Raw genomic sequence first — 18,084 nt, forward strand, 5'->3', positions numbered from 1 at the left:
GGTATAGAGGGTCTAGGCAGGAGTTTGGCACTCTAAGTCTGAAACTCCTCCCTCTTCTATATTCCCTCCCCCGAGGGAACTTTTTTCTGAGTGCTGACAGAAGTAGAGTGATTTTAATCAGGGCTGCCTCTGACCTGAAAAATATTTTATTTGCTTCAGCTAATCTCTTCAAAACCAATGTGAACAGTAACATCCAGACAGCCTCACGCAAGAGTAGGATGCCAGGAGTGGGCTTAAGAGATACACTTTCAGTAGCTCCTCCTGCCAGCACCTGCTCCCTATGAGGGACAGACTCCTGGTCACTGCTGCCATAAGGTACTGAATACCATGAGACCACGCACTGCTATCATGTCAGGCACCTCAGTGCCAGACCTCGCACCGGACGTACTATGGGGATTGAATAGAAGTAGAAGCTTTAATATAAAAATAACTGAGTTCCCTGGAGGGAGGATATATAAAAGGGGGAGGAGTTTCTGAATTAGTAAAGAAAATTTAAAGTGCCAAACTTCTGCCTGGACCCTCTATACCCCATCGTCAGTGTCCCCCAACGGATTCAGAGAAAAGGATTTAATGCACAAAAATCTGTTATTAAAATTACAAATATTTTCATGATTTAACATCTTATTAACTAAAGACTTTCATTACATTTTTCTTTATAGATCTCTTCAAAAGGGTATAAACACACCTAGGATTTAAAGATTGCCCTATACAGGCAGCCTGTACATTTGTATTGAGAAAACCAGGATATGTGAAAAACAGATGTAATACAAAGAATTAAACCAAATACAATAAACTGTATACAGTTTTAAACTAAAATCAGTCTTACCAAAGTCGGTGTCTTTACAAATTTTGACAGTCCAGGACAGCATCTGCGCAAACTGCAAGAGAAACAATAGTTCTGTATTTCATCCAATGTGATTATTTACACACAGCGAGTCTCCTTTAGAGCCATTTGTGCTCTAAATGTATATAGGAAAAAATGGACGCAAAAACTTATATATGTAAGATACAAACAAACAAAAAAAAAAACACTAATGTGTGTGCCAGGTGCACAACTGTTTATGCTTATGCCTAAATATAGTGTAGAGATGCTACTTGACAATGCTAAAGTCACATTACCCTATTTGTACACAATATAGTAATGTACTGAAGTGTCTTATATACAAGATAATATTTGACAGTTATTAATAAAGACAATAAACAATTTTTCAATATAAAATGTAATACAAAGATCTCCACAGCTATTGTTTACCCATTTAAAATTCAAATGGGAATCTTATTAAGTAATGTGAACAGATGGAATGATATAATATATCTCTGCAGCTAATGATTTAAGTAATATCAGGGGTCAATATGTAACCAGCCAATCAGAAGCGACTAGAAAATGCTGCTCATTGTCATCATAATCATAGCACCAGCTCTTAAGCACCCTAAGAGACATGCCTCAAAAAAGGCATATCTGCATGTGTGTCCGCGTCTAGGCTTGTCAGACCCTGTTCTGCCTCTCAAGAGGAAAGGGGACACAAGCCAATAAAACGCAAATATCAATACGTGGACACATGAGTAAGCATTTTTGGTGCACATTACAGAAATGTGTGTCTTGCACAAAATAAGTTGACAAACCTCCAACTCCAAATGACATTTTCTCTTATTTCAGTAACTGCTCAATAGTTTACAATTAGTTTGTGTGGATTGACAAGACATTTCCTGACCTGCTGAGAAGAGGGGTCCAGAAATCGGGATAATGTAGACAGGATACTGACTAAAAGCACAGCTTCTTTGCTATTAAACTCATCCTCTCCAGAGGTCAACTGGTTTGTAAGACATCTCTGTGTGAAGAAAACACATGTAAAGAGGGAAAAGTTAGCAACATTTCTACAAACGATAGATGGATGCAATGTGGTAGGAAATAGTTTACAAGAGAACTACATTTGGATTATTTTTTTTTTCGTTCTATGATTTAATAATATAGTTCCACTGTCAGGAATGAATTAAGCACCCCTTAAAGGTGTTTGCAATATACATGCATTGGAAAACCAGATGTATGTACCGACCATAAATTTACTGGGGACATAGCTGATAAGCTTGGAAGCTTCTGCTGCGACCACAATACATGAGGATACTTTAAAAAAAAAATAAAAAAAATACTCGCATCCCGATACTAAGCAACTCAACGGGAGTGATCTATATGAATACGGACATGTCATTGAATACTTTAAAGTTCGTAGTCTGTGTTGACCTCACTGCTTGATATCCGTGATTCGGAGCACCTATAATGTTACGTAGCTTTTTACCCACCATAACATACACATTTTTCATAATGCCCATATTGGAAAAACACATTATATACATGTGTGAAAGACTTCTTATAGTCATTCATTGCAACTGTACTTTTTAGTGGATTTAATTTAGGAAAATGAGTATGCTTGCATATGGATTGTCCCCAGGTAGATCACAGTCTGCAGTAAGTGGTCAGATTTTGGTATGTCATAGCTGTTATATAGACACTTAAGTGGGCTCAGAGATTTTAATTTCACTGTTGAATTAATGATGCTGTTTTATACACATGTGGGCATGGCTTAAGTGTTTTAGGATGCAACTGTGCAAGTGGTTAGACCAGTCTTAAACTAAAGACCTTTGGATTACAAATGGATAGACCTGGTGAGAGAGAGAAGGAGAGAGAGAGAAGGAGAAAGAGAGAAGGAGAAAGAGAGAAGGAGAAAGAGAGAAGGAGAAAGAGAAGGAGAAAGAGAGAAAGAGAGAAAGAGAGAAAGAGAGAAAGAGAAAGAGAGAAAGAGAAAGAGAGAAAGAGAGAAAGAGAAGGAGAAAGAGAGAAAGAGAGAAAGAGAAGGCGAAAGAGAGAAAGAGAGAAAGAGAGAAAGAGAGAAAGAGAGAAAGAGAGAAAGAGAGAAAGAGAGAAAGAGAGAAAGAGAGAAAGAGAGAAAGAGAGAAAGAGAGAAAGAGAAGGAGAAAGAGAGAAAGAGAGAAAGAGAAGGAGAAAGAGAGAGAGAGAGAGAAAATAAGAAAAATACGCGCAATCTAGACACAACCGCATTATTATTTTTCAGGTTGTATAATATGTTCTAAACATGGTAATAAAAAAAGGGTAAAAATAACTAGAGGTACACCTAGAGGTACACCTCAGAAATACCTGACATTGAAGAGTGAGTGCACAGCCACAAATGCAGCAGGAATTAACAGGGATGGACAAAGACGTAAACAGTGCAAAAAAATCTGCATAGATCACCACATAGCATCAAAAAACTAAACCCATACCAGAGATACAGAAAACTGTATGGGAAGTTAGGAAAAACTTTATTGAAGGTCTCCTCTTTCCACTTTATTTAGATATGGAGACCCAGAACAGAGGAACATTCAAATTAAATCTGATCTGAAATAAAGAATTATACAAAGAACAACAACACAATAGCTAATATATAAAAAACATGCAGAAGGTTCCCACATCCCCCACTACATCCAACAACAATATAAAACAATGACATTTTAGACATAACTTGAAAACGTACTTGAAACTGTGCAATCAGAGAGGAAGTCTTTTCCATGATGTTCATTTCGCCAGCTTCCCCTTCGTCATCATTATCTAAAATTAAAATGTGTCAAACACACAGATGTTTAGTGTGATTTCCTAATACCTACTGGGCCTCCATACTAATGTACAAAAGGTGTCTTGAGATAGATACCAACATCATATATTGAAGGGTCTATATGATATAATACACTGAAGAATTCTGTGTTCATGTCAAAGCTCAAGTCTACAGGCCGAGTGTTTTATACAGGGCACAGATGTCAGGGGTGGGGTGCACCTGAGCAGTAGGTTAAGACAAAAAGATTAAATATGATTCAGTTTTAATCAAATTGTTTCGGTATACTTCACTCTCCTTTCTATCATTCAAGTTGAAAGAAAATACAAAGTTTGCTATATATCCATATCTGTCACATAATGTGCTATAGGAGAAAGGGAATTAACCAAATACAAAATTCCTTTTATGGACAAAACATTACATTGTACCAGTAACGAGAATTTTTTTTTTTTTTTTAACAAATAAAAAAAATTACCCATTGCTGCAAGAAACTGTGCGATCTTTGGCTGGTAGTGTAGCTGGATAGTGTATAATATCTGTACCAAACCCTCCAGACACAGCAGAGATATGTTCTTTCCTTTGTCTTTCTTCCCAGAATCCTCAGCTGCAGATGGAATCGAAGTGTATCTCCACATTAACACCCTGTGATAGAAATATCTATGAAATGCAACTGATGATCATTGTTATTAAATTAATTTGTTGGGTGAGTGGTCAGTTTATTAAGAAACCAAGAAGTTTTTATTCAGGAGACAATATACAGATTGTTTTTCTTTCCCCACAATATTTAGATTTATCATAAACAATTATTTTAATTGTCCCTTAGCTGATAAGCATTTGTGCGAAGGGCTGAATAAGGAACCTTTCTGCACATTACCTGGTTATCTCACAAACATTGTGGAACATTTTTTCACAATTCTGTCCATCTGGACCATCAGTAACCCCAGTCTCCTTCAGCTGCTGAATCTTATGCAGTGCCACACTGACAGTGTATCTCATGAAATCTAGGTTAGATCGAAGAACACTAAGGCTTTCCTCGTGGACTCTCGTGCTATCTCTGCAAAGAAATGTATCGCATATGATTTCTTATTTTTTTAAAAAAAACAAAACATGTAAACTACATACAAAATTGCTGTGCAATCCATTAATGGGCACAATACGCTGTAATATAGTAAATCATTTCACTGAAGTACAATTAGTAGCAGCTATTAAATGCAGGTGTAAACGCAAGAAAAGATACCACACCTGAATAACGCTGTTAGGATTGTGGAAACAAAACCCATAGAGAGCAGACTTCTGCATCCCTTATTATTGCCAGCTGGTCTTCCTTTCCCAGATTTCTCTTTTAAGATATCAGCAAGTTTGCTGTAGCACTTAAATAGTCCCAAAATATCTTCAAATTTGCTTTTGCTGTAACAAAAAAATAAATAAAGAGCGTATTACACTGCTGTAAAAAGCCAGAGAAATCATGGAAATACATTATGCAATCTCTTATAGCATTATAGCACGGGCAGCACGGTGGCTAAGTGGTTAGCACTTCTGCCTCACAGCGCTGGGGTCATGAGTTCAATTCCCCACCATGGCCTTATCTGTGTGGAGTTTGTATGTTCTCCCCGTGTTTGCGTGGGTTTCCTCCGGGTGCTCCGGTTTCCTCCCACACTCCAAAAACATACTAGTAGGTTAATTGGCTCCTATCAAAATTGACCCTAGTCTGTGTGTGTATGTTAGAGAATTTAGATTGTAAGCTCCAATGGGGCAGGGACTGATGGGGCAGGTGATGATGATGATGATTATAGCTGTAATTAGGTGGTGTATAAACCTTATAATGTATATTTAAGCACCTAGTTAGTGCTACACATCAGTAAGGAGCCTGATGCTTACTGGTTAGTCTAGCAGTAGATAAGCTCAAAACAGGTTGCATATAAATGACCAACATACAGAAACAGATTGCTTCATTAAGAATCTTAACTTCAGAAACTTCCTATTTCAGTCTCCTGGACAAAACCAAATACTTGATAGCTTATTTGTACACTGAAATGTAAAGTTGATATTTGTGTGCTACATGAAAAAACAGTCAGTATTTAACTTATGTGCAAAACAGAATACTAATTTGCACCCCTTGCATTGTAACATGGTTTTGTCCAGGAGACTGTAATAATAAGTTTCTTAAGCTAAGATCCTTAATGAATCAGGCCCGTAGTCTTTTGCTTACCTAAAGTTTGCTGTGGAAAAGTTGTACTCAATCAACACCTCACAAACTCCCATAACCAAAACAGCATTGTTATAATTTTTCATCCCAACACCAGAAGACAAGGAGAAATCAGCCGACTTGTCCTAATGGGAAGTGAGCAGAGCATGGTTAAAACAAAACTGTGACACAATGGGCATAAGTACTTAAGGCAGGTTTCCGCCGAACTCCACGCAAATAGACTCTTCTTACAGCCGTAGTCAACAAGGACCATTCCTTGTTAACTATGGGTGTATAATGATACCCCTCACTGCTCTACCACACAGGATGCCGCATAATGAAATATGAAAGACGCAAGGTCTATTTATAACCATGGGGGCTTTCTCGCCAATAGCGTGGGAAAGCCCCTAGATTATAAATAGGCCTTGCATCTTTCACTATGCGGCGGCTGTTCCTGCATATAGGAACAAAATTCTTGTTGTCTGTGCGGTTTTTTTTTTTGCCAAGCTGGTTCCATTGGATTGCTTCAGCAAAAGAAGTTTCACTAGTGTGTGGGAAGAGCCCTAGGGCATTCAGCACAGAGCTGGGTATCCCTAGGGGGAATGCACTTTTCTTTGCGGACCCCAGCTCCCTAGGAAATCCAGCTCCGTGCTGACCATGGTTTGTCATTATGGCAGGGGGGCCCCATGCTACAATACCAACAGCCCCAGCTGACTTGCCTAGTGCTGGTTGGAGTAAAACGGGGTGTCCCCACATGCCACTTTCCGCCCCCAATTTTGCACCAGCCAGCACTAAGCTGGCAGCACAAGGGATAATATTGTTTGGAGGGGGGGGACCCATGCTTTTATTTTATATTTAATTATTTATTTTTACACTGTCTAGTGCCGCTGGACTTGCTGGCCAGACCCGGCGTAAACTCCTAGCTGCCACAGGGGATTCTGCTGGAATCCAGTGCACTGAGAAGTGTGCTGAAAGCTGATTTGGGGGTCCCTGCACGGAAACACCCTTATTGTACATTGCCTACCTTAGTCTGCCCATTCCCCACCCTGCCTAAAACGTAGGCTGTAGTAAGCCTTTTTCAAACCAAAAACCAGCTTGTTCAGTGCATCTGCAGAACAATATTCCGGAGGATACGGTCAAAACAGTCAGATACGTGCCTTAACTCAGGCCCAATGTATTTATTTTTTCCCCATTTAATGAAAGATAATTACCAATTCAAACTCCTCCAGGTCACATTTAATCATTCTTCTGGTTATGGATTCCAGTATATCGTCAATTTCTTGTCGACAAGCCACGCAGTCATCATCGTCATCATCATCCATTCCCCTCTCCTGCAGTAAACTGCTCCTATGCTTATACCAGTTTAGACAGCTGTGAATAGTGCTCAGCAAGTGTGCCTAGGCCAGAAAACAGAGATAAAGGTGCAATATATCTTTATTTTATACAATGAGAAACACCCAAAATATTAGTGGAAAAATGTCTTCCAGTTATAATTAGCCATAGCTGTTTGTATTATATTATGCAAATTACTACATAGCCTCCCTCATACCTATAGGTCAATGTGGAAATGTCAGGCCAAATTTGTCTGTACTATAAAGTTGGCCACGCATAGGCTGATCATGCCCCCAAATGGCAGAGTATAGTCTAATACACTGTTCGGACACTTGGGCTGAATTGCTGGACTTCCAGCATCAAAATGACCTGCTATTACAGATGAAAGATGACCGCATGCATAGGCTGATGGATTTTATGACATTTACCTGAATGCCCAAAAACAATCCAATTGTTTTCAACCAGATTACCAGACATCATTGTAGTTTTTAGGCCACACATGCTGTTATTGGGCCAACTGCTAGCTTTTGCAAAGTTACTTTTATATACAATATTAGCGGTGTAAGTAGGATTTACATATGTACCCCATACAAATAATAACATTTGTCATGCAGTAATCATAAAAAGGGACACCCACATAGATAAAAATAAAAAAAGAGGATTTATGTACTTACGTTAAATCCGTTTCTCTGATTCCGTCTGGGGGACACTGCTTACCATGGGTTGTGGAGGGGAGCTTGGGGAGTTGGCACCTAACTAGTTAACTTTAGTACTGCCCACAGACCCCTCCCCTCTACAATCCCCCCGCCTCTTCCTCAGTTATTTAAAAAGCCCCAAGGAGATCAATCAACCAAGAGCATATAGAGGAAAGGCAGAAGGGAGGGATCGCAGTGTCCCCAGACGGAATCAGAGAAACGGATTTAACGTAAGTACATAAATCCTCTTTTCTCTTTCATCCAGTCTGGGGGACACTGCTTACCATGGGGACGTTCTAAAGCAGCTCCCTAAGGGTGGGACTACTCCGAAAGCCCCGCTCGTAAAGCATTACGAGTGAAATTTGCATCCGCGGAAGCAAATATATTAAACTGGAAAATTTTGTAAAGGTGTGGACAGAGGATCAGGTGGCTGCCCTGCAAAGATAGTCTGCAGAAGCCCCATATCTCGCTGCCCAAGACGCCCCTACCGATCTGGTAGAATGGGCTGTAAGTCTCTCTGGCACCAGACAGTTAGCCTTTATGTAAGCTTGCCTAATGGTAGCCGTAATCCATTTTGCAATGGACTGTTTTGAGGCTGGCCAGCCTCTCTTATTAGCATCATAAAGAACAAACAAGGAATCAGTACGCCTCATTAGAGAAGTTCTTTTGACATAAATGCGGAGAGCCCTAACCACATCTAACTTTTCCATAGACTCTGAATCCGAATGGGAAGTGGGAGAAAAGACCGGAATTACAATTTCCTGTTTCAGATGGAAAACCGAAACTACTCTAGGAACGAAGGAAGGGAGGGTTCGTAACACCGCTCTGTCCTAGTGGAAAACCAGATATGGTTCCCGGCAAGACAGAGCTCCTAATTCTGAAACCCTACGTGCAGATGCAATAGCCAAAAAAAAGAGGACCTTCCAGGTCAACCACTTCATATCTGCCACAAATAATGGCTCAAAGGGAGGCCCTTTAAGCATGTCCAGCACCAGGTTGAGATCCCATGGTGCTGTAGGCGGAACATAGGGAGGCTGAATATGCAAGACTCCCTGGAGGAAAGTCCTAATATCTGGCAAATCCGCTAATTTTAGGTGGAAAAAAAAAGACTGAAAGTGCCGATACCTGAACTTTTAGGGAACCTAAACGAAGGCCTGCTTCCAGGCCCTCTTGAAGAAAAGCCAATAAACGAGGAAGACAAAAGGAGGATGTGTGACCGGTCCTATTTTCGCACCATCCGATATAGGCCTTCCAAATCCGGAGATAGGTGCGAGCTGAGACCGGCTTTCTGGCTCGCATCATAGTGTTTGCCACGCTGGAGGAAAAACCTCTAGCCCTCCAGAGGCTGGCTTAAACAGCCATGCCGTTAAACTGAGCTGAGGTAAATTCTGGTAACGGAAGGGACCCTGCAGAAGGTGGTCGTCTTGAGACGGAAGACGGAAACCCTGTCCTTCCGCCATAGAGATTATGTCCGCGTACCAGACTCGGCGCGGCCATGAGGGAGCTATTAGAATTACTGGCAGACCTCCCTGCCCTACTCATCTGAGTACGCGAGGAGTACGCGAGGAAGCATGGGGATCGGAGGAAACAGGTATCCCAACCTGAACTCCCATGACATCGTCATGACATCCACTGCCACCGCTAAGGGGTCTCTTGCGCAGAACCTGTGAACCTTTCTGTTGTGTCTGGAGGCCCTGAGATCTATGTCCGGAAGACCCCACCTCTGAACCAGGGACTGGAAAACTTCCGGATGGAGTGACCACTCCCCTGGTTGTGCCCAAACCAAAATTTGAGCTGCAATATTCATTGCAGCTGCACTCCTGGTTCCTCCCTGCCTGATGACATATGCCACGGCCGTGGCATTGGCTGACTGAACTCTGACAGGGTGGTCCTGGAGGAGGGACTGGACCCCCCGGAGGGCCAGTAGAATTGCCTTCAACTCCAGCACGTTTATGGATAGGGCTGATTCCTGAACCGACCAAGGTCCCTGGAGGCTGTGGTGCAGGATTATCGCCCCCCCAACCTTTTAGGCTGGCGTCCGTAGTCGCTATGATCCAAGACCATGGAGCGAAACACCTGCCCACTGTCTTGTGATCCTGATTCAGCCACCACTGAAGTGAATCTCTCGCCCCTGGAGATAGAGAGATTCTCTGGAGATCCAAACGTAGGTGGGATCCTGACCATTTCATCCACAGATCCCACTGAAGACATCGAGAATGGGCTCGACCGAAGGGGATGGTCTCGAAGGAGGCCACCATCTTTCCCAGCAGCCGCATGCACAAGTGCATTGAGGGGCTGGGAGAGGACAAGACCTGAGTTGTAATACTCTGATTAGAACTGATCTTCTCGACAGGCAGGAACACCCTTTGCTGGCTGGTGTCCATAATGAGCCCTAGGAAAACCATGTGTTGACACGGAACCATCTGGGATTTCCTTAAGTTTATTAGCCATCCATGGCCCTCGAGAACCGCCAAGGTGAGGGATAAGTGATGACGTAAGCAATTCTCCATGGGGGATTTGATGAGCAGGTCGTCTAAATAGGGCACGACCTGAACTCCTTGAAGGTAAAGACATGCTGCCATAACTGACATGATCTTCGTGAAAAACCCTCAGTGCCGTTAAGAGGCCGAAGGGAAGGTCCCGAAAATGATAGTGGAAGGATCCCACCGAGAATCTTAGAAGAGACGGATGTTGGATCCAAATGGGAATATGGAGGTATGCATCTTTTATGTCTATGGACGCCATAAACTGATTCTTCTCTAATCCGTTTATCACTGACCTTAGGGATTCCCTCCGAAATTTGTCCACCCGTAAGTGCACATTGAGGCCCTTTAAGTTTAGGATGGGACGAAAGGAGCCGTCCGGCTTTTTGACCAGAGACAGGTTTGAATAAAAAAACCCTGTCCCTTCTGGTAATCTGGGACCCTGCAGATAACTCTTTCAGAAAGAAGAGAGGCGACACAATCCTGTATTGCCTGCCTTCTTGGTGGATCTCGGGGGAGCGGGGTCATGAAGAAGCGATGTGGAACCGGGCCCAGCAGGTCTATCCTGTAACCCTCTGATATAATGCCCCGAATCCAAGAATCTTGGGAGGACGCTGCCCACTGTTCCTAAAACAAAGACAGACGTCCCCCTACTGGCGCCCCTTCTAGGAGAACAGAGTGGTCGTCAGGACGCAGGCTTTTCCTGGGTCTTGGAGGCCTGGCGTCTAGCTGCAAACGAGGATCTCCCCCTGGCAGAGGAGCCTCGAGAATTGGGCTGTCTGCCTCTAAAGGACTGTCCTCTAGGCAAGGAGGTCCCCTGAAAAGGCTGATGAAAGGAGCTGACCCGAGGGTTTCGGCTCCTGCTAGGGAATACCGGCAAGGAAGTACTTTTGCCCCCCATTGCCTGGGAGATCAAGGTATCCAATTCCGGACCGAACAAACCTGCTGCAGAAAAAGGAATGGTTTCCACTGACTTTTTTGATTCCGCATCTCCTTCTCAGTATTTCAGCCATATCGTTCTTCTTGCTGAAATAGATGCAGCCTGAATAGAAGAGGATACAGCCGCTGTGCTCTGGGCCGCCTCATAAAGGTACCCCGATGCCTCCTTCAAATGCAAAGCGAGGGGAAGTAAATCAGAGTCCTGCAAGGCCTCTGCCTGCTGGTCTGCTCATGCTTCCATGGCTCTAGCCACCCAACCCGAAGCAAATGTGGGCCTAAAGGAAGAACCCACAGCCGTAAATATAGATTTCAGCTGGGATTCCACTCTGCGGTCATTGACATCCTGCAGAGATGCAGAACCTGGAGCTGGGAGTAAAGTGTGCTTGGCCAATCAGGCTATTGGAATATCCACTTTTGGAATACTCTCCCAGCGAACCACATCTTCCTCCTGCAATGGATACAGGGAAGAGAACCTTTTGGGAACAGAGAACCTCTTATCAGGCTGTTTCCAGGCTCCTTCTGCAATATCCTTAAACTCTACGGAAGGGGGAAAACGGATAGCCTTTCTTTTGGCCTTCTTAAAGACTTCTGTCTCTAGGAGTAGTATCCTCCGTTCTGGGAGGTCCAACGCTTGTCTCACTGCTAAAACCAAATCATTAATAAATTGGCTTTTAGAGCTTTCTTCCTGTCCCAAAGGTTGAACCTGGTCAGGATCAGAAATAATTTCCCCCTCTTCCTCTGAAAACTCCTCAGAGTCTGAAAGGACCATAAGGGTAATATCAGATCTAGGCCTCCTTCTTTTAGCAGGCGGAATGTTTGGGGATTCAAATAACTGGTTTAGTTTATCCAAACCCTTTATAAATGCTGTAGACCATGCCGGTTCTGTGGGAACAGGGGCTAGGTCTGTTTGAGAAGAGGAAGGTCCTGGTTTAGACATTCCAATAGAACCTGTTGTAACAGGGAGGCCCAACTGAGTACTAGAATTATTAGCCACCGAAGTAGCCACAGTAGATAGCAATTGATTAGATTGAAAAACCATCTGTGCTAAAGAGGAAACCGACTGTGTCAGGGAGGTCACCCAGGCCGGTTCCTCCGTCAGTGGGGCTGAGGTAATTTTACATTACATTTAGAACATGTAAAATATTTTGCAATAGGGCCCTTTCCCTTATTTGACATTTTTAATAAAGGAAAAGCACACCAAACACACAGACTTAAATTGATAAATTTAGCTGAGTAGAGAGAGAGAGAGAGAGAGAGAGAGAGAGAGAGAGAGAGAGAGAGAGAGAGAGAGAGAGAGAGAGAGAGAGATAAATGTGTGGAGAGAAAAGTGTAACTACAAGTAATCAACTAATCTACATATAAAAGTTGTACTTGTAATATTTTAAACACAAAATAATACCTAAGCAAGTAGGAGAAATATAACATAACCCCTACTAGCTCACTTGCATACAGTAATACAGAATATGTGTTTAAATAAATCTGATACTTAGCCATAGGCCAAACAGGGGAGAAGTCCAACAGCAGTGTCCTGGTGCTGCTCCCTCAGATCAGTTCTCTCTTCCCAGGCTTCTCCTTGGCGCCAGAAGACTGGGATAAACCATCTCTCTTTCTGGAAGGAGGGGGAACTTTATTTCTTAGCTCCCCCCCTTCAGTAATGCTGCCTCTGTTAGCGATTCTTCCATATAAAAAATAAGAGGCATTTAAAGGCAGAGTAGTGGAGACCTCCAGGGGAGGTCTCCGCAGCAGATAATACCTGATGCCCCCTCCTATGCATGAGGGGGGATCCCGGTATAGCCCCCTTCTTTTTCAGCCACCGCAGCACTCCTGTGCCGAAATCCAAGATGGCCGCTGTTATGTGAAATGTCCGATAACCGGCGCTCTATGCCTGCAGTGGCAGCGCCGGTTATCGAAGAGGCTCCAGGGGGGGTATTCAATTGTTAGCGTTAACGGGGAAAAACGAGCGCTCAAAAAATCTTAGCGTTAATACGGTAATTACTCGGGAAATTTCAGAAATTCCGCGAGTAAACTACCGTATTAACGCTTTTCACGCGCAATATTACCGTATAAACGAATATTTTTTGAGCGCTCGTTTTTTCCCGTTAACACTAACAATTGAATACCCCCCTAGGAGTGACAGCGGTAAATTTACACTAAGCACTAAAAACACTGCCCAACTCCGCGGGCACCTAAAAAAAACTGAGGAGGAAGAGGCGGGGGGTTGTAGAGGGGAGGGGTCTGTAGGCAGTACTAAAGTTAACTAGTTAGGTGCCAACTCCCCAAGCTCCCCTCCACAACCCCATGGTAAGCAGTGTCCCCCAGACTGGATGAAAGAGAAATATGCCATACCAATGTTACCAATAGGTAACATCTCTCTAATTATATTGGGCTCATTATAATTTAGATCTCTTTGTGAATCTTAAGTTATAACCATCTGATCTGCTCTGTGGTGACATTTGCCTTATAGTAGCAGAAACTTTAGCAGCTCCCCTGAAGTTACTATATAATTTGTTTCCCCCTTACCAGAGGTTCCTGCAGTATAATCTGTTCTTTTTGGGCGGTGATGCACTTTTCCAGCTTCAATGGTGGCAATAAGTCTGGCTCTGGTTCGTAATATCGCTTTAGCTATACAGAAAAGCAGCAAAGAAAAGGAGCAAAAGTCAATGTGAGTAAATAGGTCAAACATATACCTTTCAGAACAGCAACATAATTACAAATACTATTGTGTTTAATTATGCTTTAATTATTATTTTCTTATTTTTAGTGAGACCAAAAAATATGCTATGTTTAATCTAAACTGCCTACTCCCTGACTGTAGTGACTTCCACTGGTGGATAGAGGAATCCTGGTGCTTCACTGATGTACGATCACCAACAACCTTCTCCGATGGTGGAGTTTTGAAAACAGTGACTGGACAAGTATCATGGCTGAGGTGAGTTGAGTGGATAGTCTTCTGTCTTGCAGATTGGTCTGGTTTCACAACCAGTAAAAGCCATTTACAGCAAGGCAGTTACTTACAACTACTGAGTGGTAGCTTCACCGTATTAAGGAAAATATCCAGCTGAATGACTAATTTGAGAAAAAACTCACTCATGGTGTAAGTACCTAAATAGATTAAGGCAACCTGCTAGTTTTAGTAAAATATTTTTTTTTTACGTTTCCACCATACACTGGAGGTTCTGTTCAGTCCTTGACAGGTTCAACATAGGGTTCTTGATGTTTATCATCAGCATGGAACTAGACGAGTTCATGGTGTCCTTGGACATCAAGGACATGTATTTACATGTTCCAATCTGGGAGGGACACCAGTGCCGTCTCAGATTGGCTGTTCAGTCCCATCATTATTAGGCCCTACCATTCACCTGGTGACAGCCCCAAGGGTGTCCACAAAGATTATGGCAGTGAAGATGACCCTTCTCAGATAGAAAGGGGTGATGGTCGTCCTGTATCTGGACAATCTGCTGATCAAGGCAAACTCCCTGACCTTGCTTCTGTCCATGTTCGATAGACAGTACAGATTTCGGAGACTTGTATTTGGATTATCAACTATAGGAAATCCTTCAGGAGTTGATTTTGAAAGAGAACAATTCACGCCATCTCTTGAGCAGGAAGACACTCAGACTGTGTCTGGAAGTAGTGAGGAGCAACACCATCAACAGGAGCTGGACAATGATGACAACAGATGCCAGCCTCTGAGAATGGGGGGCAGTGGTGTTTCAACACCGGTTCTCAGTGTTGAATCCCAGTTTTCCACCCCGGGAATGAACATTGCCGGTATGGCCGGAACAAACTTTTCCACCCAAGCCAGAACCTGAGATACCACTTGAAAGTCTCGCACGCATCTGGTACCTCCCTGACGATATGCATACACCACAACCATGGCATTGTCGAACTGGAGTTATACCGGAGTACCCTACAGAACTTGTTGTGCCGCCTGCAGAGCTAGCAACATGACCTTCAATTCCAAGACATTTATCGGAAGCGAGGTTTCCCAAGGTGACCGTCTCCTGAAGGCACAAGTGTAACACCATGGCACCCCAACCTAGGAGATCTGTGTTCAATGTGAAAATGGTCCAAGACCATGTAGCAAAGGAACTGCCCATGGACAGAAGATCCTTCATCAGCCACCAGTGAAGGGACAGACAGGATTCCTGAGACAACTGGATCAAATTCCAATTCAAGTGAATGGTGGAGCCCACCCACCTTTTTAACAGGTCCCAATGAAACGTGTGTGAATGGAATCTCCCAAAAGGAAGTATCTCGAACGTGGAGACCATCTGGCCCAGAAGCTTCATGCATACTAGCATGGAAGGCCAAGGAAGGGCCAGAACCCTTTGGACAGAGCTTTGAAGAGAGCACACTTTGGTGTATAGAAGAATAATCTTTTGCAACGTGGTATCCAAGATTTGACCCAGGAAGACCATCCGCTGACAGTGAGTCAGTTGGGATTTTTGAAGATTTAGGTTAAAAAGGTACTTAGGCCTCCTAAGGACCCTCTGAACAGCATGAGGAGACGAGAAGGTCTGTGTGCAGCATGGAGAATGTACAGCTTGCCTCAGTAGCTGATAACAGGCAGCTGCCGTTTTCCCACACTTTTCAGGGACACACCACTTTCTGTAGGGGTGTCCTCTCTTTATGCTGCTCCTTGTTCCTCCAATATACGTTATGGTGTGCTTGTTTTATTATCAAGCAGCATAATGGTACCGTTTGTCGCTCTGGCTTCTATATACAAGCTCGCAGCGCCCTTTATTCGAACCATGACAGTGTGCGGTCCAAGACTCCCTGTCTCTTTACCAGGGAACTTAGTGCCATCCTAAAAATGGTGGCCTGCATCGGGATAGCGGAGCTCTGTGCTGACTAGCAGCGTCGGTCACCCTCCTGTCCCTTCTTATAGTGATCTGTAGTATCAGAGCCATCCGTGCTCTGGCAATGCAGCAGCCGGGGTCCTGTGAAGAAATGTGTTTCCAACACAGTCCCAGTAAGTAGCAGCGCTGCAAGTGCAGCTAATCTTAAGTAAAGAAAGATAACATAAATGAAAATAAAATAAATTTCTCTAAGTCTGTAAGAAAATGCTGCAGAGCAGCATACAGGAAGCCCAACTCCTTGGGCACTCGAATTATACGGAGGATGCAGGGGCTTGTAGAGGGGAGGAGTCTCTCTTTAGGTTAAATAAATAATTAACTGTTTAAGTGCCAACTCCTAGCTCCCCATGATAGCAGTTTCCCCCAGATAGGATGAAAAAGAAATAGGCTCTTTAAAAGGCCATCCAAACATTTGTCCAAGGGGTCCTTAAAGGATAACACTTCCGGTCATTGCCCTCCTAGATAGCCGAGAGGCCGACTTGCATGGATCCCGGGAACCCTGTGGATGCTGGAGGGGATTCCCACAACTCTAAATCTCAACGGAAACATGGGTAAAATACTCCAAAGCACCATCAGCCAGGAAAGAGTTTGTCTGAATCTGCCCATTCTCCTGCTACAAACACATTAAATAATTAGCCTGGAGCAGATACAACCTGGTGGCAGGATCACTGTCTAGGGAACAGGGTTGACCAAGGTATTGAGAAAGTCCTCTATGTTCAGGGATGTGATCCTGTTAAGGTTGTCAACAGAATCAGTAATATTCAGGACTGTAAGTGTAATGCTGAAAAGTTTGTGAAATACAGGGAGGGAAAGCTTAAGCCTTTCCTGAAAGTGCCCATAACAAAGTAAATCAGGAACCTACCCCAGAGTGGTTTAAGGACATAAATGCCTATTCAGGTCTATCCGTGCCTTCAGCCAGGATACGTAAACGAGAATGACTGTCCAAAGACTGTGTTATGGACCATGACTACTCTGCATTAACTGAAAGGTATGAGGCCCCTGGGGTGCAGCCTGGAACTGCTAGTATAAGCAGGAAGTGCAAAACAGGTCTGACTATTCAGCAGATAATGTAGTCTAGTACCTGGCATAGACAGATCTGTGGATCACCTAAGTTTTGGGCGCTACTCTTATTGGGAATTGGTTATGTCCACACTCCACTTTCCTCCAGGCTATCCTGCTTACCACTAAAGTCACTAAAAGACCCACTGGATACTAGTAAGGCTAGCTAGAAAGCAGGGTAGAAGAAAAAAACCCAATTCCTTGCAGTCAATGGGGTAGCAGGAGACATTCCTCATTGCCCAGGTACCGCTATGTCCTCTGGGAAGACAAGACCAATGAGAGGTGTATATCCAGGTTGCAGTAACAAGCTAAAATCAATCTGGAGGTCAGGGCACTGGGAGACAAGCACAATAACCTGTAAACTGCAGTCATGTTGACCATGTAGGAGCTGCTGTTATAACAGCACTCATAATATTGGTCAGCCACATCACAGGTGCGGGACTTGAATGTTTCTGGACTCTTCCAGTGAGAGTCTCCTGCAGATTTGTGCTACAGAAAGCAGCATCTCAACATTGTGCCTGCCATTTCTAGCAGCCACCATCTTAGAACAACACTAAAGAGGTGTTTTTCCAAAATGGGACTTAACGCAATAAAAGCATACACACACCCAAGCTGGGAGTCACCCAGGTTGCTGTGGGAGGGGAAGCTGCCGTTCTGCCCACCCTGTCCAGGACACTGAGGTGACAGGTATGGGAGGACCAGCAATGCTGCAAAGGAACGCCGCCTGTCTAAACCCTTCCACCTGACTGGCGGCTGTGAATAGAGACAGAGTTGAGAATGAGAGACTCCTGCAATAGAAATCACCCTGCCACACTACAAGAGAGCTGAACCTGTCACTGAAAGTGTAGAGCAATGTTTCCCAAAAGTGGTGCTCAAGTACCTCAAAACACCCGTTCAAGGATTTCTTTAATCGTATACAGATGAGTAAAT

General features: G+C 43.5%; 1 protein-coding gene across 3 annotated transcripts in view; it reads right to left on the reverse strand.

Annotated features, from left to right (window-relative positions):
* Nucleotides 1-18,084, reverse strand: part of FANCI (FA complementation group I) — a 61,103-nt gene that overhangs the window by 11,593 nt on the left and 31,426 nt on the right. For all 3 annotated transcript variants that reach the window (XM_075207772.1, XM_075207773.1, XM_075207774.1), the window contains 9 exons: nucleotides 13,757-13,858; nucleotides 6,999-7,184; nucleotides 5,812-5,933; nucleotides 4,845-5,009; nucleotides 4,477-4,656; nucleotides 4,078-4,244; nucleotides 3,528-3,601; nucleotides 1,713-1,829; nucleotides 827-878 (listed from right to left, as the gene is read on the reverse strand). In XM_075207772.1, coding sequence (XP_075063873.1) covers nucleotides 827-878; nucleotides 1,713-1,829; nucleotides 3,528-3,601; nucleotides 4,078-4,244; nucleotides 4,477-4,656; nucleotides 4,845-5,009; nucleotides 5,812-5,933; nucleotides 6,999-7,184; nucleotides 13,757-13,858 — 1,165 coding nt within the window. The remainder of the gene's footprint in view (nucleotides 1-826; nucleotides 879-1,712; nucleotides 1,830-3,527; nucleotides 3,602-4,077; nucleotides 4,245-4,476; nucleotides 4,657-4,844; nucleotides 5,010-5,811; nucleotides 5,934-6,998; nucleotides 7,185-13,756; nucleotides 13,859-18,084) is intronic.

The sequence above is a fragment of the Mixophyes fleayi genome, chromosome 4, assembly GCF_038048845.1.
Source record: "Mixophyes fleayi isolate aMixFle1 chromosome 4, aMixFle1.hap1, whole genome shotgun sequence".
In the NCBI taxonomy this organism is placed as follows: domain Eukaryota; kingdom Metazoa; phylum Chordata; class Amphibia; order Anura; family Limnodynastidae; genus Mixophyes; species Mixophyes fleayi.